The following is a 21,787-nucleotide window of genomic DNA, read 5'->3' on the forward strand; positions in this document are numbered from 1 at the left end:
CGAGTGCCAGGTAGTGTGTGAGGCTGGGTCACCTGCCGCCGTGCCTCCCTCCCGTCTCCTTCACCCCGCGTGGCAACTCAAGGAGGGAGGCAGTGAGTCATGACGACCAGCTAGGGTGGGCTCGACCAGTTATAGAATGACACTCGACATTAGGACATGAAAGAAATGTTAAAGTATAAATAAGTAGTTGTTGGAGTCTTAACCCTCTCAATGCTAGACTTTTTTTTTTTTTGTCCATAACTACCTATTTTTATTTTTTTTTTCTACTTCAGTCTTTTAAAGTTTTGTAACTTAAGAAGGTGTAATTAATTCTATCTCTCTCTCTCTCTCTCTCTCTCTCTCTCTCTCTCTCTCTCTCTCTCTCTCTCTCTCTCTCTCTCTCTCTCTCTCTCTCTCTCTCTCTCTCTCTCTCTCTGCACATATTTTTTTCTTTTACACAACTCTGAATGCTAACAAAGAAAAACCATAGCAGTAAAAAGATAACACACACACACACACACACACACACACACACACACACGCACACGTAAATTTAGACTCCTTCCTAGCCAAACTTCAATTAACGAGGCTCTCCCTACTTATGCGTTATCTAACTTTGGGTGAAATGCCCCGACTAAGTAATTACAAAGTTAGAGGCAACTTTCCTTCTTCCTCTCTCTCTCTCTCTCTCTCTCTCTCTCTCTCTCTCTCTCTCTCTCTCTCTCTCTCTCTCTCTCTCTCTCTCTCTCTCTCTCTCTCTCTCTCTCTCTCTCTCTCTCTCTCTGTCACACACACACACACACACACACACACACGGTAGTGAGAGAGAGAGAGAGAGAGAGAGAGAGAGAGAGAGAGAGAGAGAGAGAGAGAGAGAGAGAGAGAGAGAGAGAGAGGGAGGGAGGGAGGGAGGGAGGGAGAGAGAGAGAGAGAGAGAGAGAGAGAGAGAGAGAGAGAGAGAGAGAGAGAGAGAGAGAGAGAGAGAGAGAGAGAGAGAGAGAGAGAGAGAGAGAGAGAGAGAGAGAGAGAGAGAGAGGGAGGGAGGGAGGGAGGGAGGGAGGGAGGGAGGGAGGGAGGGAGAGAGAGAGAGAGAGAGAGAGAGAGAGAGAGAGAGAGAGAGAGAGAGAGAGGGAGGGAGGGAGGGAGGGAGGGAGGGAGGGAGAGAGAGAGAGAGAGAGAGAGAGAGAGAGAGAGAGAGAGAGAGAGAGAGAGAGAGAGAGAGAGAGAGAGAGAGAGAGAGAGAGAGAGAGAGAGAGAGAGAGAGAGAGAGAGAGAGAGAGAGAGAGAGAGAGAGAGAGAGAGAGAGAGAGAGAGAGAGAGAGAGAGCCTATATTTACACGTGTTACATCTGAGAACTTCCACAAAAGCCGCTTGGCCGGAATATTTCCCACAAAAAACCAAACCTTTGCGTCCAATTCCCCTTCCCTCCCTGTCATTCTCGGCCACGTGTAAAAATACCCGCAAAAACTGGCCCCTGACCTCTTTGTGTGAGTGGCTGCCAAGTGTGCTGCGGGAGGGAGCACTGTAGCCAGACTGAGACTCCCCTGCAAGCATCACACAACCAATGTCTTAAACGCTTTGGGCCTTCATTAGAGCTACTTTGAAGGGTCGCAGTAAAGATTACTCGGGTTTTCAAGGTTTTTTCTTCCTACTAGTGGTGCATGATGATTGTTGACCCATTCACTGTTATTTGGCACGTCTTTCCTTAATCACTAGCCACTCTGGGACATTTCTTCCCGTCCTACAGCCATCTCCAAACATCTTATCGACTAGAAATTATAAAATATATTCCTTTTCATCCCTTTCTTTCTTGTGAATGCTGATATAGATTTCATACTTTGCTTTTAGTACTGAGACAACTGAATTGTCACTAGAACCATGTAAACGCTCTTAAAAAAACCAGTAACCTCCACCAAAGCCTGTCGAGTTGCCATTAGAACCATGGAAACTGAAAAAATCCCTGAGAATTTTCACTGGCGCCTAGAGTTGAGATATTATGCTGCAATATTTGAAAGTAAGAACTAAGAACACATCGCTGCGTTAATGGTGTAGATTATTGATAGACTCTCAATAGAAATTTGAAAACACTCGAAAAAATCCCTAGAAGTTTTCGCAAGAATTGAAAGTCGAGATAGAAGCCTGAAACATTTGAAAGTGCGGTCCAGCAACACGTCGCTGCCGCTGAGGCAAAAGCGCAGCGTATTGCGTACTCCTGGAAGCAATGGGTGAGGTGTGAATCACTGTGAATCATTGAGTAGAGCATCTCGGCCCCGCCCAAGGAATCGGGTCATGGGTGGCGGGAGGCGTGAGGTGAAAGGTCACGTCTGTGGGAGTGAGGGACGAGGCCTTGGTGTGAGGGCGTGAGGGTGGCAGGAAGGGGGAGGGATTCCAAGCTGGGACAGCTGAGTGTGGATGAAATAGTCTCAGTTGTCTCAGTGTCACCATCTTATAAAAAACACCGGTGACTGAAAGTAATGCATTAGAAAAAGTGATGGAGTGTCACTGATCTCAACTTGATTAATTCTTTCATAGCAATTATGATTAAAAGGAAGACTATGCCAGGTATCTCTAATGAGTTTCAGTGATGCCATACCCTAGAAAATATATATATTACTGTAATAAAATGGAAGAACAGCAGTGGTGTTTAAGTCATCTCAGCTCTAATTCTTTCACTATAGTTACACAGAAAGTTTAGAAAAATATCAGCTGCTGTAATAAATCAGAAAAAAATAATAGAGGTATTTAAGTAATCTCAACGTGCAATTCCTTCATGACAGTCACAAATAAGAGAAAAGCCATGCCACGCATCTCAATGGCGTAGTGAAACTATTGACGGGGAATGAGCGGGAAAGTGCTCGTAAAATTAAGAAACAAGGTTAGCACAGAGAGGGACTTGGCTCGGGCGAAGGTTTTCTAAAATACCACGGGCCACAGTAGAAAATTGTTCAGTAATATAAAGATACAGAGGGAGTCCTTTTTTTTTTTATTGTGGTGTGTGCAGTGTAAGAAAGACGACATTCTGTTGACACTACTGGCACAGGAAGAAATGTGACGAGGCAATTTATTAGTGACGACGCAGTAAGGGAGGGAGAGAGAGAGAGAGAGAGAGAGAGAGAGAGAGAGAGAGAGAGAGAGAGAGAGAGAGAGAGAGAGAGTTGTGTGTGTGTGTGTGTGTGTGTGTGTGTGTGTGTGTGTGTGTGTCTGTGTGTGTCAGGAAAGTAATGTACACAACAGCGGAGCCTGACTCACACACACACTGTCCTCTCACACGCAAGGCCACAACGCGTACTCACTCCACCACCTGTATCCTTCAGTCCTCAGTTTCACTCGTTTGCTTCTTGCCTGTCTATATAATCTGTACTTGGGGAAATCACACATTATAATCTCCATACTCTCAACAGCCGCCCCCGGAAGGATAGAAATCTAGGACGGAAGAGTTTTGACTTATTCAGGTTACTCGTTCTTGTTGAAAGTAAATCGTATCAGATATTTTCGATAATTGTTCTCAGTGTGACTGAAATTTGAGCATCACCATTCACACGTTTACATCATCATTATTATCACTATCATCATCATTATCATCACCATCACCATCATCATCGTCTCTACCAACACCACCACCACCACCACCGTTACATATCATCACCATCATCACCGCCATAATCAACACCATCATTACCACCACCATCACCATCATCATCAACGTGGAAAGTGAAGAGAGAAGAGGAGGGAGGAAGACAGACAGGAGCTTCCCTTCCCTTCCCTTCCCTTCCCTTCATCTTCACCCAAACAGGAAGAAAGTGCTGGAATGTTTAGTGATAAGCGGTAAAGGCGTGTCATTGCGTGTGGCGGTGATGGTGGTGAGTGGTGCGCTGTGGTGATGTAGTCTGGGCAGCTCACTAGGTAAAGGTTCTGTAGCGTGACGGAGAACGGGCTGCCAGTAATCACGCGTCCAGGTTAAATATTGGTGGGAGCTTCGGTGTAAATTCTACCAGGTTTATTCCACCCACGAAGATTCCTCCACTTAAATTTCAGGCAGTCATTCCCTCCGTAATGAATTCGAAATCTAATCCAACGTTACCTAACCAAATTTATTTTGTAGAGAATTATTATCTAGTGGATGGAATGTTCACTGGGAAAATTTACCTGACAGAGATTTTCATTATACAGGGGAGTGGGTGAGGGAGGCGTGGCAGTCTCGTGTTCGCGCCAGCACTGACAGTCGTGTCTGCCATTGTCAACACATCTACTGCTTGTTAACATTCAGAGCACAGCAAAAAATTATGTGCATGCCCCATGCCAACCAACTGTGAATTTCTTCAAAAAAACGCTGAGTATGTTGTGAATTCATTTGAATTTAAACTTCATTTATCCGAGGGGACGAATGAGTCAGGTTACCATTAGGCAGTAAAACTGTATAGGTAAAGCACTTTCTGGCTGACCTTTCCGCTGACAGCCGCGGTGTCATCTAATAAACTCAGTTTTCGCATAAATTAGCTTAACTTAAGAGGTCAAACTTCTTAGAATTAAATTACAAAGTAGATGTGTGTGTCAGAGAGAAGCAGCAGCGGCAGGGAAGGGAGGCGTCTTGTCTGCTTCAGGACTCTCCTGGAATGTCTCTTACATGTTACAGTATTTCATGGAGGATGGAAAGTTATGAAATGCAGGGGAGACCTTAGTTCATTTCACAATGGTTTGTTTCCTAGCGACTAGCAGACTCGAGAGGAACATTAGGAACCATTTAGACAGGCATAACTTGATAAATCAGTCACAGCATGGCTTCACGAAGGGGAAGCCTTGCCTTACGAACTTGGTGAGTTTTTGTAGTAAAGTTTACGAGGCAGTAGATAATGGGAATAGTTATGACATCTTATACCTGGACTGTAGTTAGGCGTTTGACAAGGTACCCTATCAAAGGGACTTGAGAGAGATTAGGGTGCATGGGATAGATGGGAAGGTGTTAGGGTGGATAAGGTTGTGGTTAGGCGACAGTCGGCAGAGTTGTAATTAATGGCTCTAAATCAAGTAATAGGTGGGGTGCCACAGGGATCTGTTTCATAGGATTAGTAGCAATGTTAGTTCGGATGCCCTCGCCTTGCAGGCAGACTTGGATAGAATGAACGAATGCACAAACGGATGGCAAATACAGTTAAATATTAACAAATGCAAAGTACCTAGCGTAGGTAGAAAAAAAACTGCACATTAGGTACACAATAAAGGATGAAGCTCTGAAAAGTTTAGAGAACGAAAATGACTTAGGAGTTATAGTTAGCTCTGATCTCCCTTTAAGAAAACACTGCATAGAAGCCAGAAATAAAGCAACTCATGTATTAAGTTTCATTTTTAGGAGCAGAGGTAATATTAAAGTTATATTTGGCGCTGGTCAGACCTCATCTAGATTATGCTGCGCAGTTCTGGTCCCCATATTGCAAGAAGGATATCGGTCTATTAGAATCAATACAAAGGAGAATGACTAAAAGGATATAAGGGATGAGGAGTAAAAATAACCAGGATAACGTGATAAATATCTAAAGCAAGAAAATAATCGGCGAAAATTTTGTCTTCTGCGTCGTGGGAATCATTTTGTGGGGGAAAGGGTTACTAGGTCACCTCATCCCCTCTTCCTAACCGCGTTTAAAAAAAGAAAAAAAAAAACAAGGCAGACGAGACGGGTTTTCTACTTCCCAGAGTCCCGACCAGCTGTATAGTTATGTAGCAGCCATGGAAGACCGCAAGGGACGCTAAATCTTGAAAACCTTTCACAATGGACGCTGAATATTTTCACACGGCTGGGCAACCTTTATGTGAAGATGTGCTGTTGGTAATTATGACAGTTTTAGATTGTTAACATTTTTTTTTATTATTATTTTTATTTTCATTTGTATTTATTTATTTTGATGTGGTTATATTTTCTATCAATATAATGACTCATGTTAGAAAATGTCAGTAATTATTCGACTATAGAAAGAATCATACGCATAACTTGTTACTTATATTTTCCTGCTGAGTTTACCTTCAGATAACTCGTATTAATCTTAACGAAAATAAATCGATGACAATAATATGTTAGTTGCATTGGAAAAAAATATTTTAACTTATCCTTACATTGAAAAACAATACTCCAGTGTCTCCCTCCTCCTCCTCCTCCTTCTCCTCCTCTTCCTCCTCCTCCTCTTCCTCCTCCTCCTCCTCCTCCTCCTCCTCCTCCTCCTCCTCCTCCTCCTCCTCCTCCTCCACCTCCTTCTCCTCCTCCTCCTCCACCACCACCAACACCACCGCCACCACCACCACCACCACCACCACCACCACCACCAACACCACCGCCACCACCACCACCACCACCACCACCACCACCACGACCTTTTCTTCCATCCTCTCTTCCCAGCCACATGTCTCTACCTGTGAAATGAGAGTTGTTCATTACATCAACGCAGTATACACGTACCCTTGACATATGCCCGGCAATTACCTGGTGTAGCCACGCGCGCTCATCAGGCCACTGAGACACGCCCATAACACCGCGATCAACTTAATTGTCTCCGCCTCCCAGGACATTTAATTGCACACCATCGCATAAATTTCTCCCCCGCTGCCACTGCACAAGTTCCGCTATTTTCATTGCCACCACCACCACCACTCCTACCGTTGCTACTACTAAGAACCTGTTATTATCACCCCTATTATTACCGCCACCCACACTGCCCGCCACACCACTGCCGTAACTTTTACTACTGTTACATTACTGGCATTATGACTGTCTGCTGTGTTGTTGTTGTTGTTGTTGTTGTTGTTGTTCTAGTAGTAGTAGTAGTAGTAGTAGTAGTAGTAGTAGTAGTAGTAGTAGTAGTAGCAGCAGCAGCAGCAGCAGCAGCAGCAGCAGCAGCAGCAGCAACAGCAGCAGCACCAACAACACCAGCACCACCAGCAACAGTTAAAAATAGTAATAATCCAGTAGAGTAGCTAGAAAAAAAATAATTCAGAGAAATCTATTATTTAGAGATAACCAAATAGATTAGTCACTAAACAAGTAAACAGATAAATTAATTGATATCTAAAAAATAACAAAGAATAGAAAACATTGTCTCCGTTCACTTCTCTACCTCGTGAGAAGAACCAGGTTTCTGAGTCCAAGGCCTTCCCCCTTTGACATGCCCTGCCTGCACCCCTTACCGCACTCCTCGCGAGTACTGAAACCAGTCAGATAATGGGCCATATTCTGAAACATCTCTGCGGCGCATCCCCACTACATTCAAAATATTCTAGTTGAAGTTAGACGAGTTATTAGGGCTGTTTTTACAGTTCTATTGACAGATTAACAAGGTTTCTCCATTATTCACAAGTAAAGCACTCGTGAGAATCTGGCAAGTCATGTCAGTGGCCTTTGAAAATAGTCATAATGAGAAAGCAAAGCGTTTCAGAACACGGGGAAGTAGGTCACGTATTTTTGAACGTACGATGTGCTGAATGGTTCATGTCTGGTTAAAGTGATGACAAATTTATGCAGTGTTAATTACTTGTGAAAAACAGAAAGTAAACGTTGGCAATAGCATGAATATTTTCGCGTGGAAATATTTTACCGTGGCTAATTGTAACGCGCTAATTTTCATTACTGGTGTGAGTTAAGTGTCTGTTTCCTTCATGTAGACGGTTTGATGCTGTGTGATTTTAATGAACCTGAAAAAAAAAAGCCAGTTGAGGGAAATTACATATCCATTGGTGATGATGATGAGGAGGAGGAGGAGAAGGAGGAGGAAAGCTGGAGAAGGATTTTTTTGTTTTACTTATTATTATTATTATTATTATTAGTAGTAGTAGTAGTAGTAGTAGTAGTAGTAGTAGTAGTAGTAGTAGTTGTAGTAGTTGTAGTAGTTGTAGTAGTAGTAGTAGTAATAGTAGTAGTAGTAGTAGTAGTAGTAGTAGTAGTAGTAGTTGTTGCTGTTGTTGTTGTTGTTGTTGTTGTTGTTCTTGTAATAGTAGTAGTAGTAGTAGTAGTAATAGCAGTTGTTGTTGTTGTTCATGTTGTTGTCACCATTATCATCACCATCATCATCATCATCATCATTATCAATCATCATCATCACCATCATCATCATCATCATCATTATCAATCATCATCATCATCATCATCATCATCATCATCATCATCATCATCAAGCCATATCATAAACACAATCATGACTTTGTTTTGCAATCTGCCTGTCTCTGTCATCGCGAGCTTCATCAACGCCGCGCCAGACGAGACAAACACGACCGTTGTAATCTGCATACTCTCAAGGCTGTCACACCACAAGACTCGGCACGTGTGGAAATAGCGAATATCAGCCTATTTCTCTCTGCCAAATTTCCTTGCACAGAAAGCATAATTCGAGTTTGTCTGTTTCTCACCTGTACAGTCCAACCGATCACTGACATTAGTAAAACACCACTTCTTAAAGGATAAATAAGTGAAAAGTGTTAGTTGTTACATACCATGCAGGAAAGACCGTGTTTGCATAGTTAAGTGGCAAAATATAGATGATTTGATAATGTCATATTTAAGATTGCAGGGAAAGGCGACGCAACACAGCTTTACCTGGTATCCGTCACTCACCTGTAATTATTTGTAATGTTGACACTGATCCGGTATTGTACAGTCGCCGTCAGAAGTTGAGTAACCTTTTTGCACTTGCTTGGTCTTCCGTAGAGTTTGCATCTTCCGTCAGTCTTATCTGATCTACCAAGAAAGTACGAATTGTCAGGTTTTGCTTGGAGATTACCAGCAGGTCAGACCATTTATGACTGAAGGAAAACGCAAAATACAATGGAAGGGAGTGGAGAGGGTCACTCGACTACTGACCCCGACTGTGTTAGAGCATGTTATTCTGATTCGCACGTGTGTTAAAATAAAAGGCATGGTAAATATATAAAGCATGGCAATTAAGGCCACAGAAAAACATATATAAGAAACACCACCTTGTTAGTTCAAGAAAAAACGTGACGTTCCTTCAAATCCTAACCAAGTGCACCAGCGGAGACAAAACCATTCAAAACAAGGTGCCCAGGGTTAGTAATTAGGGCAAGGCAAGAAGTAATGGCTTCAAGTTTGATATAAAGTTAGATTTAATAAAGAGAAAGGAAGAAACTGGTTGCCTAATAGAGTGGCAGATGACTTGAATAGACTCAATAATCAGGTAGTTATTGTTGTCAGTAGAGAGCTTTTAAAGAAGATTAGATACATTTATGAGGATACTTGTATGTCGGTATCTGTATGTACGTTTTATGCAGGAAGCGCCACGTGTGAGTGTGATGGCCTCCTGTACCTGCTCTTATATTCCAATGTTCTTACGGTAATGCGCCATTAACCGCCTGCTTGTAATACACCCACGTAGTTCCTCCCGTATACTCGTATACTAACAAGTCACGTCTGATGGGAAACTTGTCTTTGATACCCCCACACGCATCATTTGCTTCTGCCACTCCATGTCACTCTGCTCCCATAACTCTCTCTTGAAGTGGTCCTCCTCCTTCAAGCAGCTCATCGTGTTTACAGCAGTGGCAGGACACATGTTCCCGGATGTTTGCCTCGTGCTCTGCTCTTTGGCTTGCGGGAGAAGTGTCTTTAATCCCTGGTGGTTCTCTGCTGACATGTTTCTCTTTTTTCTTTTTTCACAAACAAAAAATATTACTTTTTATTTCTCGGTACAGTTGAGAATAAGTTTCGTTCCTTATTCTTTTCTCTCTCTCTCTCTCTCTCTCTCTCTCTCTCTCTCTCTCTCTCTCTCTCTCTCTCTCTCTCTCTCTCTCTCTCTCTCTCTCTCTCTCTCTCTCTCTCTCTCTCTCTCTCTCTCTTCGCATCGGTAAAGCATTGGTTTTAATTCCTTCTCCTTAAGATATATTGAAATCTACACGGAATTCCTGCTTGTATTTCTCTTTACAGCTGGGAATAAGTTTCGTTTCCTATTACTTTCACATTCCTCTCTCTCTCTCTCTCTCTCTCTCTCTCTCTCTCTCTCTCTCTCTCTCTCTCTCTCTCTCTCTCTCTCTCTCTCTCTCTCTCTCTCTCTCTCTCTCTCTCTGCATCAGTAAAGTATTGATTTTAATTCCTGCTTCCTAACATGCATTTAGATCTGCACAGAATTCCTACTTGTATTTTCCCAGTATACCTAAGAATAAGTTTCGTTACCTATTACGCTCAGAAATATCAGACAGTATTTACATAACCTATGAGTATGAGGTGGACAAAAGCTGATGCGGCTTACCACCAACGAGGAGCGCGGCTTGCTGGTCTGGCTCACGTTATTTTATGAAAAGACTAGGTTCTTGTGAGTGATGCGAGGGGAGTATGTTTGACGTTTTCTTCCAGGTGTGAATATGAATACCATTGAAGGTTTTGGAATGAATTTTGCTTTCAGCCGTCAACAAATTTCAGGGATAGCCGAACAGAAACGATTGCTTTTGCTCCCTACTTATACACCGATTGACAGGTTTTCCTCCCCTCTTATTGCATCTTGGCACGGTACCACATCCCTTATAACACCTTAGAAAAGCATCCTAACCTATATACCACACATTGCTACATTGATTAGTCCCCTATTGCATCTTGACAACGCATCCCATTCCCTACTTTTCTACAAGGGATCTCGAACAATAAAATATATCCAAAATTTTGTTTGTTTTACTACGCTGCATTTATTATAATAGTAGATATAAAACAACTAACTACAGAAGAAAAAAAGAGAAAAGTGTATTCTTCCGCTACTGTTATCCATAGAAAGAGTATAAAGGAAGAGTATAAATATAAGACAGTATAGTGTGTATGGTACCAGATCCTTTATCTAAGCTGCCGTGAGAACCAACCCATTCGTTTACAATTAAGTACAAGTTACCATTTGGTGCAGACGAAGCAAAAAAGTGCATCAGAGTTGGTAAGACAGCGAGAGAATACATAACACGGAGAGCAGAGAGTGGGACGGCGGAGGGAAAAAAAAAAACGCAGCGAGATGAGATTATTTCCAGAGAAACGGGAGAAAGGACTCGCGTGGATAAGAGTAGGTAGAGAGAGAGGGAGAGCTGGTAGAGAGCGCAGGAGGTGGCAGGATGAGAGTCGTTCCTTGAGTCTGCAGGAGTGGGAGGAAAATAATAGGAAAAGAAGGAAAGAAGAGGCTGGGTGTGACGTGCAAGAGTGTTTTCGACCCTATTATTAACATGTCGGAGTCCTGGCCATGGTTTCTTGTATTTTAAAAGAGGATTAGTTTGTGAAAGGACGGAGGTGAAGAGTGATTCAAGGGAGGTGAGGAAGACGTGAAGGTAAAGGTGCTCTCTCTCTCTCTCTCTCTCTCTCTCTCTCTCTCTCTCTCTCTCTCTCTCTCTCTCTCTCTCTCTCTCTCTCTCTCTCTCTCTCTCTCTCTCTCTCTCTCTCTCTCTCTCTCTCTCACATGGAACTCAAGTGAAATCAAGGGCAGCATCTACGAGAGAGAGAGAGAGAGAGAGAGAGAGAGAGAGAGAGAGAGAGAGAGAGAGAGAGAGAGAGAGAGAGAGAGAGAGAGTTTGTGTTTCAGAATTGACTTAAAAATACTGTGAGTTATTTTCTTATGCTTCATCCCAAGACAACACAAATGGCTTAAATATGTTTTATTATTTAACATATTTGCATTTTTTTTTTTTTCAGGATTGAGAGAAGGTTGTAATGCCCCGTCTAATAATACCAAGCTGTCATATTTCATTTTTTTTAGATTTATGTACTCTATTTACTGCACGCACCAGTTCCCCTGGTAATGTATTCCTATGATTTGTTACTCTATTTAGATAACTGTATTGATGCACATCCTTCCCTACTCATCCCTAGCTAATTGTGTTTGTTTTGAATGTGTGTGTGTGTGTGTGTGTGTGTGTGTGTGTGTGTGTGTGTGTGTGTGTGTGTGTGTGTGTAATGATTTATCGGCATTCCCATTATCTGAAACGATCTGCAATTACTATATATAACTACAATGTACGTCACCTTTGTCAATGTAAAGAACTCAGAACAGGAGACCCTCAAAGGTACGAGAACCAAGGCTGAACTGAAGGCGAGGATGAAAGAAAGGAAGACAGACATTACTCGCGTTCCTTCCTTGCTCCTCTCTTTCTCTCTCACTACCTCCCTCTCTCTCTCAGTCTCTCTCTCTCTCTCTCTCTCTCTCTCTCTCTCTCTCTCTCTCTCTCTCGCACTTTTTCCCCTACTTCCGTCGTTGTATCATCTAGCAGAAATAGGCCAAGTTTGTCCTGCGTGGGAATGAGGTGTTTGTGCTAGTACGAGTCACAGTCAGTGCTAATTTTACCCTTGTGTTGGCTTGAGCTTGGAGGCGTGGTGGTGGTGGTGATGGTGGTGGTGGTGGTGGTGGTGGCGGAGGTCTCAGCTCACATATATAATAATGTTGCCGTGGTGGTGTGGTTATTGTGCGGTGTGGCGTGCTGTGGTATTTCTATGTCCCTTGTTTATTCTTTGATGGGGACTCGTGGTGGTTGTGGCTGTGCTGTGGCTGTACTGTGGCTGTGGCTGTGGCTGTGGCTGTGGCTGTGGTTGTGGCCGTGCGTTGTGTGTTAAATTATTTCTTATATTTATTTATGCGACATACGTTCTTCCTCCCAACATTTTGTACGCTGTTGTGCCATCGGCCGCGGGAAACTAAAGCAGCGCTGCGTCTGGTTTTTGTCTAATGGCGAGAATTATTGAATGGAAACCGAATGAAATAGTGTGGAGGTCGAGCAGCTTTTTCTGGGCGGGTATATTGTTGCGTTGCCAGGAGAGGGACGGAGGGAGGGAGAGAGGGAGACTGCGAGCCGCTGAAAGAGATACGTCACCGCTTTGTTTTCGCCACACCGCCAATAACAGCCCTGTTGGTGTCGCCTTGCTCTTAAGTCATGTACGAATACTGAATCAGAAATAAGGGGATATGAGAGAAGAGAGATGGGAGAAGCGAAGCAGTAACATATTTCACGCCTTTTAAGATGATATGTAAAAAGATTCACATTTTCATCATATTAACGCAAATGCAACTAAGACCTACGTGTTTCTCAGAGGTCTATAAGTTAACAAGATAAGGTAACGTTCACGTCTACCTAATCTAGTAACCAGTTATCTTAATCATCTAAACAAGCAAAGGTATGTATCACAGTAAATTAAGGTTACCGCTAATCTGGAACCAGCTTGGGGTGACAAAAGAGCAAGAAGAAAAAAGATACCTTGTAGTCATCAGAATCGCCGTCTCACAAACACACTTTCAAGGTTCCTCGTCTCCAGCCAAATTGCACCAGAATTTTTGCAGTTTTCTAAAGCCACAGTTTCTCCACTCAATGATTTAAATTCCACCTCTCTTTTGCCTCCCTCTGTCCTCCGCTCCACTCTTCCCCTCTCCTCCCCTCACTCCTTTACCCTTGCCATTGTATTGTCTCTCTCTCTCTCTCTCTCTCCTCTCTCTCTCTCTCTCTCTCTCTCTCTCTCTCTCTCTCTCTCTCTCTCTCTCTCTCTCTTCTCTCTCTCTCTCTCTCTCTGGCCTTCTTCCCCTCCACATTTCCATTTACTGACCATCTTTTTCCTCCCCCCCCTCTCCTCCTCCTCCTCCTCCTCCCTCTCTCCTCCTCCTCCTCCTCCTCCTCCTCCTCCTCCTCCTCCCTCCTCCTCCTCCTCCTCTTCCTCTTCCTCCTCCTTCTGTCCGTCACTGTCCCCATTCGTTTAATATTCCTCACCTCTCAAAAGTACTCATTGTTCAACTCTTTACCTCATGCTCACTCCTCACTTATCTTTACCTACACATATGCTTATCACGAATTAGTAAAGGGAAGATTGGGGAGTACGACTTAACATTCTTCCCGTACCTGACTACTAACCTTTACAGACTAATTAATGTTCTTGTGATGGTGTGAGGCATATAAGGAAATACCAGATCATAAATTTCAAAAAGTTTTGTAAATGACGACGTAAGTTTTTTTTTTATTCCGAATGATTTTGATTCTTTCTGTGTATGATTTTTGTCTTTTTTTTTTTTTTTTTGTCCTTCAGGTGACGTGACTGACTTGAAGGGTGATTTTTAAAGGCGTCTCTCTCTACCAAGGAGGACTTAGGTTAGGTTAGGTTAGGTTACGTATCTAGGTAGGCAGGGAGGTGAAAGGGCAGAAGACGTTCACAAACATTCCCGAGGCTCAAAGTTAACGAGGCATGACCCCACCCCTCCCACCACCACCTGTCCGCCTGTCTGCCTGCTGGAACTTTTTGTCACTCAACACTCTCTCTCTCTCTCTCTCTCTCTCTCTCTCTCTCTCTCTCTCTCTCTCTCTCTCTCTCTCTCTCTCTCTCTCTCTCACCTGTTACTAAAGTTCCCTCACTCGTATTTAGGGTGATAACAATGTTTACTTTTAAAATCATAAATATCACTGCAGATGTGTTGCCTATCCTATTGTGCATGTAAACTATGAACAGGTGCCACGTGACATTCGTAAACTACAGAATATATATATATATATATATATATATATATATATATATATATATATATATATATATATATATATATATATATATATATATATATATATATATATATATATATATATATATATATTTTTTTTTTTTTTTTTTTTTTTTTTTTTTTTTTTTTTTTTTCGGTGGAATGTAATGTGTCAATCCTTGTCATAAGGTTAAAGTCAAGGAAGGTGAAGGTAGTGGTGGTGGTGGTGGTGGTGATGATGGTGGTGGTGGTGATAGGGTGAGAATAGCTTGAGGCGAATGGAAGGAAGTTGAGGTGAATGCATATATATTTTCCACTCTCCTTATCTGGTAGACTACGGTACTTTATAAGGGAGGGAAAAGTCCCGCGGTGCTTTAACTATACAGCGAAAGCTGGGAGAATTATACACACAAGAAGACATACTGTGAGGGAAACCATAAAACCTGTTCCTTAATGATATAGCACCACACACACACACACACACACACACACACACACACACACACACACACACACACACACACACACACACACACACACACACACACACACACACACACACACACACACACACACACACACACACACACACACACACACACACACACACACACACACAGGGACGTGCTTTGAGTGGGGATAATAGCAGCAGTTAGGAAAGCTGAGACGTGACTGCAATTATTCCTGTCGGCCTTTCGTCCGCACTTTCGATTTCACCACACCGCTGTCGTCCCGCGCCACGACGCCACACAGCTGGGCCCCTCCCGCCTAGCTGGCCGCGTCTCGGGGTGAATACAAGGTTAAACGAATGAGTACGTTGTTTTATAGCGAGGGGATATTGAAACTGAGAAGCAGCGAGGAGTGATGGTGAATGTGGGAGCCGCTGAGCCATGCCTGACTGGCTCATCTGTGGCTCAGCGCGCGGCCCGGCATGACTCTCCTGTACTTGACCTTCTGCTGGTGTCACGCGGTTGCTGCCTAGAAATTGTGCAGGTTTGACCCTCGGGTCGCCCATTTTAAACCTTCCTCTTCTCCTCCTCCTCCTCCTCTCCTCCTCCTCCTCCTCCTCCTCCTCCTCCCCTCTTTCCCATCCCACGTCTCCCTCCACCCCTCCTACTACCTCTCTCCCTCTTTCACTCTCCCCTTACACTCCTCCTCCTCCTCCTCCTCCTCCTCCTCCTCCTCCTCCTCCTCGTCCTCCAGCTGCTGCATCTCCTCTCGTGCTTCCATGGCTGCAGCGTTTAATTAGTGAAACAAAAGGAACGATGGGTAAAACAAAATTGGGAAGGTGATGGTGCGAAAAGTTTTCTTTTGTCTTTTTTCTTGTTGATTTTTACGAGTATTGCTCACACCTTGTTTTGTTTTTCTTTTCTGGAATGTTATTTGTTGATAACTTTCTCCCACCACTGCGGCCCTGTACTCCCCTGTCTCTCTCTCTCTTTTTTCTCCCCCCCTCTCTCTATCTCTCTCTCTCTCTCTCTCTCTTCATGTCTCTCCCCTTCTCTCTCTCCCATGACCTCAGCCACCAAGGGACGGGAGGTTATTATTACAAACCAGCGATGTTCAGGTTGATGGCGCTAATTGGCGCGTCCTTGCACCATTGTGGCGGCGCGACAGCCTTGACCAAGGTTACCACATTCAGTCTCTATGCCGCGCCGCTGTGCCAGTCCTCATTGCCGTAGCCTGACTGTGTTGCAGCTGTGTAGTTGGTTAATGGCTCGTGTTTATCAAAAGAGCGGAAGTGCCACATAACGTGCAGTAAATCTGTATCCAGCTTAAAAATGTAATCCCGGCGTGCCACCAATACAAAGTGCTCGCGTGATGCCCTTTTATTTGTTTATTTATGTGTTTATTTATTCACTTATTTGCTTGCTTGCTTCATCGTTTTTATATTTATTGTGTGTGCGTGTGTGGATGACAAGACAGGTACATGTTGGTTTTTATCACTGTTTACTAAATGGATTGCATCGAAAACAAATATTCTGCAGATTCTTTGCATTTCACGCGTTTTCATATTGGTGTTCAGAGTGCAGAGGTGTCCCAGTCATGTGTAGAGGTGGTGGCAATCTCCTTAATGCCAATACATCCAAGAAAAGCTCAGCGGCTGGCTCATGTATTCCTGTCTGTTGGGCGGTGCAGGAGGCAGTGTTTAGCCGCCCTCACACCCTAGAGACTCGTAACCCGGACAGAACACACATGTATCTTCCCAGCAGCCTATGCCTGAGCGCGGCATCGCCAGGTTCATGGTGATCTCACGAGCGAGTGTCGTTGCACCGTAATGGCCTGCTCTTAGTGCTTTTAATTACCCTTGAGAGCAACCATTAAATGAAAGAGTTTTAGATGATTTGTATGAAAAACTGTTTTGTTACCCAGAAAATAGCTTGAATATTCTAATTTGCGTATTTGTCTCAAGTTAACGTAATAACAGAAAAGGTTGCCTTAGAGTAACATTCCCGCTTTCATGTCAGTAGATCAATTCGTTCTGGTTTATCTCGTATTGACAGGTTCTCATTCTTCAGATCTAAACTTCCTACTTTCTTCGCAAATATTCAAATTTAAACAACTCCACTCACAGCCACCACTTCCATTCAGCACCAGACTCGCCATGATTCGCCTCCTGAAATCACCCCAAGCGGTGCGAGACGCGGAGTGGAACCCTGAGTGGTTCACAACAACTTGCACCAGAACTGTTTGATTACTTACATTGGAGGTCCGGCAGCCGCGCTACGTGGTGCACCCTGTAGTACTCCATTAGGTCGCTGTCATCCCTTCGACTGAGGCGTTGTTGGAGCGGCCATTTCATGTAGCTTAAGTAGGCAACTTCACAGTTAATCTCCGGCATTTGGTCACGAGGAACTGACACATTTCACGCACATACAAAATAGAGACAAGATGATGTCTCGCAGCGCCGCGCTCCTGCTCACTCACGTTCAGAAGACGACAATGACAACGGAGATGCGATGAACCCTGCACTCGGAGGAGAAAGTTAGCTGGTGAACTTGACCGAGCGAGACTGAGCCGCTTCTCGCAGCCTTCGTGAGTCGGAAATTTTACATGTTACTTCCTGTTGCCTCGCCATCTGTCGATAAAACGCTTTCCAGGAGGACCATCAGGCTTCGATTTGAGTACATATTGTTTCTGGGTTGAGATTACCCACCTGTGCACCCGCCCAACGCGGCCTATCCTTGCTCTGGGACATGTACACCTCTGGGCGGTGGGTGTGTGTGCTCGGATGGGCGGTTCGAGGCTGATTCAGGGACGGGAAACGGTGGAAAAGAAAGGGAAGAAAAAGTAGCGTATAATTTGGTAATCTGCAAAGAAACTATGGAGAAAACTGTAATCTTACCCATTCATTACTCCACTGTCCTTGAATATTGTATGGAAGTATGGGAAAATTACCAAATGAAACAAAGCCTAGAATGTGAATCTTAAAACACGACAAAGAAAAACACGAAGAACACCAGAATAAGAAGCACAAACGTCACGAAGGAAGGAGCGAAATGAAAATGAAAGGGGACGTGAGGCTTGGGATGGAGGGAGGAGGAATGGAAAGTGACAGGACGGTGAGGAGGCTGTCTGGGAGGAAGGCGGGGCGGGGAGGTGGCGGAGGGGGAAGGGGAAAGAAGAGATGAGGGGAAGTTACACACACGCGCAGCCCCTTCAGCCCCTTCAGTTATCGTGGCCCAGCCGTGGTTGTCTCATCGCAGACTACGAGGGGAAGCACTTTGTTGCCTGATGTTTTCACTCCACACATTCTACGCCTGGCACCGCACACCTGTCCCATTCCATATCTGACATCCCACACCTGACACCACAGTAGTAGTAGTAGTAGTAGTAGTAGTAGTAGGAGGAGGAGGAGGAGGAGGAGGAGGAGGAGGAGGAGGAGGAGGATTAGTATTTTATTGACCACAGTTTTGCATACAATAAAATCAACCACAGAATATATATACCTGACATTCCACACCTGACACATCCCACTGAAACAACATCAAGTATACAACTCTCTCTCTCTCTCTCTCTCTCTCTCTCTCTCTCTCTCTCTCTCTCTCTCTCTCTCTCTCTCTCTCTCTCTCTCTCTCTCTCTCTCTCTCTCTCAGTACAGAGGCAACACGTGACGGCTTTTAAGAGTCCCCATTAACAAGACTGATTTAGTTAAGAGGGTGTCGGGTTTTGAAAGCAGATGAGTACGATGAGTGCGATAAGGAGCGTTCATTAGGTGAGTGACAGATGGTCTGGATGCGTAGTAGTGCGGTGCTTCATTCATACTTTTGTTCATTCATATTCGCACGCACTGTGGTGTCTTTAAAAGGGTGGCCTTGATAGGATTGCACAGGCCGGCCAGCATGCTAATATCGGCGTATCAGAGAGAGAGAGAGAGAGAGAGAGAGAGAGAGAGAGAGAGAGAGAGAGAGAGAGAATTGGGGAGGAGGGTAAATTCCGTGGAAAACAAGGTTAGATTAGAAGCTTTTTTTTCTCACTCTCTTCATCGTCTTCAGTGTCAACTCGAATTTTCATTGCAATCTTTATCTTAGATTTCTCCACAACTGTTTTTCATCACAACTGTTCGTCTTTCTCATCTGTTTTCTCAATTTAATTGCCCGCATTTTCTATTCTCTCTGTTTTTTTGTTTTTTTTCGTCAGTGTGTGTAGTAGTGGGACTAATAAGTGGATTATCATATGTATGTTAAGCACAACAGTGTGGCTTCTTTGATGTGCATACTCATTAATTATTATTGCCTTTCGAGAGAAATGAAAGAGCAAAATGTAGGTTAAAACACTCATACCTTCTGCAAACATTACATTATTAAAATTCTGACATTAAAAACGCGTGTTCTCGACACGAATAACAATTTTTCTCAACATGCAAGCGATACATTATCTGCTTCGTGTCCAGCTGTGCCACCCTCAGGAGCGCCGCCCCAGCACGCACCACTCTACGGCGTGGCGGTCACCACCATCTCTACCATACCACAGCGTGCACCCGCTTCTGTAGTGTGTCATCCTATTCATGAAGTGTATTTATTTGCATGGCCGGTGATCCCTTCCATCAGGGAGACAAGTGCATGGACAATTGTGTTTTTACTCTTTATGTGATTTAAAAAGATCACATTTGGCAGCCACTCTTAGGAAGCTTTCTATGCAGACCTTCCTCTGGACTGCCTCAGGAGATGCGAGACACCAGCGATAATATTCTTTTTATAGCAAGTCAATGTTACAGTGTGGACAGTGTTATGATATCTTGGCTAACATTCTAATATTGTTTTATGACTTTTTTTCATGAAATGAAACCCTGAGGCAAAGAGAGGAAGTGATTAGTGTTGGGAGAGGCTCGTGCCGGCTATAAGGGTTCAGAGGAAACAGTGGTGGCAGAGGCACCGCTGCCAGCGCCAGCCAGCACCTTGATGCGATACTCACCCAGTTACGACGATGAGCAGTTTTACATAATTGTCACAATAGCGAGGTGAAGGGGATCCAGCAGGCCTAGTGTGTGGCCCTGTGTTATTTCCTGAAGCACGACATGACCACAGACACGAACAACCACAAGCAAGCTAGCGGTAGGCACGGCAGGACGGGTGCCGGGTTGGGGCCAACTGGCGGCGGAGGTAGCAGGTACCCAGGCGGCCCCCACGCACACCGGGTCTCAGCCAGGCCCGGCCACCATGCCAAAACTGGGCCATGTTATTTTGGGATGAACCGCCGCGTGCCTGGCCTCCCCTCCTTCCCTTGTCACTGCCACTGCCACTGCTACCTGATGCTGCTACGCTGCTAGCGGTGTCCTGCCGTAATGACAGGGCACACGCTAGTGAAGCTGTGGGTTCAGCACTGGAGAGGCTCAGTGACACCCGATCCCCTCCGTGGGGCGCCGCAGGACCAAGGCAGCGCTAGGACACCCCGTGGCACTGCTCCCCCGTGATAACGTTCCTTACAACCAGGCGTCTAGACAGCCTGTACTCATAAAGCATCCTTCGCATCACCGAAGGAAGAGCGAGGGAATCCTATCACCCTGAAAATTTCATATATATATATGTATATATATATATATATATATATATATATATATATATATATATATATATATATATATATATATATATATATATATATATATATATATATATATATATATATTGAAGCAAACCTGTCAGACGGAGGCACAGTATTCCCTGGCAGGGTTACCTCTGTACTCTACCTGTGAAAGGCAAACAGTTGTGATTGTTCTGCATTTATGAGGTGGAGATTGCCTGTACAACAGTACAAACCGTGCAATTTCCATTTAGATAAATGTGTACTATGTACCGCCAAGGTATCGACCGTCGGTACTTGGGTGACAAGCGGTTGACAGTGTGGACCTTGCTTGTTGAGGGAAAGGGATGGTGATGACTGTGATGCAATGGTTGTAGTGGTGGTGGTGAGGGCTGGACAATTTTCAGGGTTTCATCTAAATTAGTTTGGATAATGTAAATGTAAGGCAGTCCTGCGATGGCTAAGGAGAGTGGAGTTCCGCGGGCCGGGTACCAGACACACACACACACACACACACACACACACACACACACGTAGACACACAAACACACAGGTAGGAGAGCATCGCCTGCCCCGCCACAATGGCAGCTCCCCGCGCCCCGAAAGTCCGCCACTCTCCATACATGGCCGCTGCCATTAAGGGAATGACTGGCGTCACCACCACTACACTGTTCATTGCTACTGGTGCATCTGTAATGCTCTCTCTCTCTCTCTCTCTCTCTCTCTCTCTCTCTCTCTCTCTCTCTCTCTCTCTCTCTCTCTCTCTCTCTCTCTCTCTCTCTCTCTCTCTTGGGATGTGTGTGTGTGTGTGTGTGTGTGTGTGTGTGTGTGTGTGTGTGTGTGTGTGTGTGTGTGTGTGTGTATGTGTATGTGTGTGTGTTCTGTCTTTTCACTTTGCATTTAGTAAGGCGTACCGCTCGAGGCAACTCCGACTAGGTGAGTACAGAGGTAGCACTGGCCGATAGGGGAGGGTAGGGAAATCAGACTAGAATCGGAAAAGCACAGCTGTAAAGCCTGCTCTGAGTGACGCTCCATTTGCTTACCTCTCTCTGTGATGTCTTTCTCGCTGTGTCAGACTTACGATGTTATCAATAGCTGTGCAGTTGCTAGTTTTCTGTCTATCGCAGCAGTCCCATTTATTGCTTGATCATGGTAGCCACTCAAGGATTTACTTCGCTTCTCACTGAAGCCTTATTCATACGATAGAACACAAGATGAGCTGCGTGATACAGTCTTGCCTCACCGCCACAGCGTGATGCAAGCGTTGTTAGAATATTAGCACAGGAGAGGTAATACTTGCTAGTAAACTACAACTGCAGAAA

General features: G+C 44.3%; 1 protein-coding gene across 13 annotated transcripts in view; it reads right to left on the reverse strand.

The window, feature by feature from the left end:
* Positions 1-20,395, reverse strand: part of LOC135105782 (trichohyalin-like) — a 116,369-nt gene extending 95,974 nt beyond the window's left edge. For 4 of the 13 annotated variants that reach the window (XR_010271006.1, XM_064014272.1, XM_064014265.1 and 1 more), the window contains exon 1: positions 17,145-17,339. Coding sequence is in view for 10 of the 13 variants with exons in the window: in XM_064014272.1 (XP_063870342.1) it covers positions 17,145-17,283 (139 nt within the window). In the remaining 3 variants the exon portion in view is untranslated. Of the gene's footprint in view, positions 1-17,144; positions 17,340-19,856 lie in introns of those variants that run through there. The other 9 variants (XM_064014264.1, XM_064014262.1, XM_064014269.1 and 6 more) reach the window with 6 other exon arrangements.
* Positions 20,396-21,787: the final 1,392 nt, after the last annotated feature.

The sequence above is a fragment of the Scylla paramamosain genome, chromosome 12 (genome assembly GCF_035594125.1).
Source record: "Scylla paramamosain isolate STU-SP2022 chromosome 12, ASM3559412v1, whole genome shotgun sequence".
In the NCBI taxonomy this organism is placed as follows: Eukaryota; Metazoa; Arthropoda; class Malacostraca; order Decapoda; family Portunidae; genus Scylla; species Scylla paramamosain.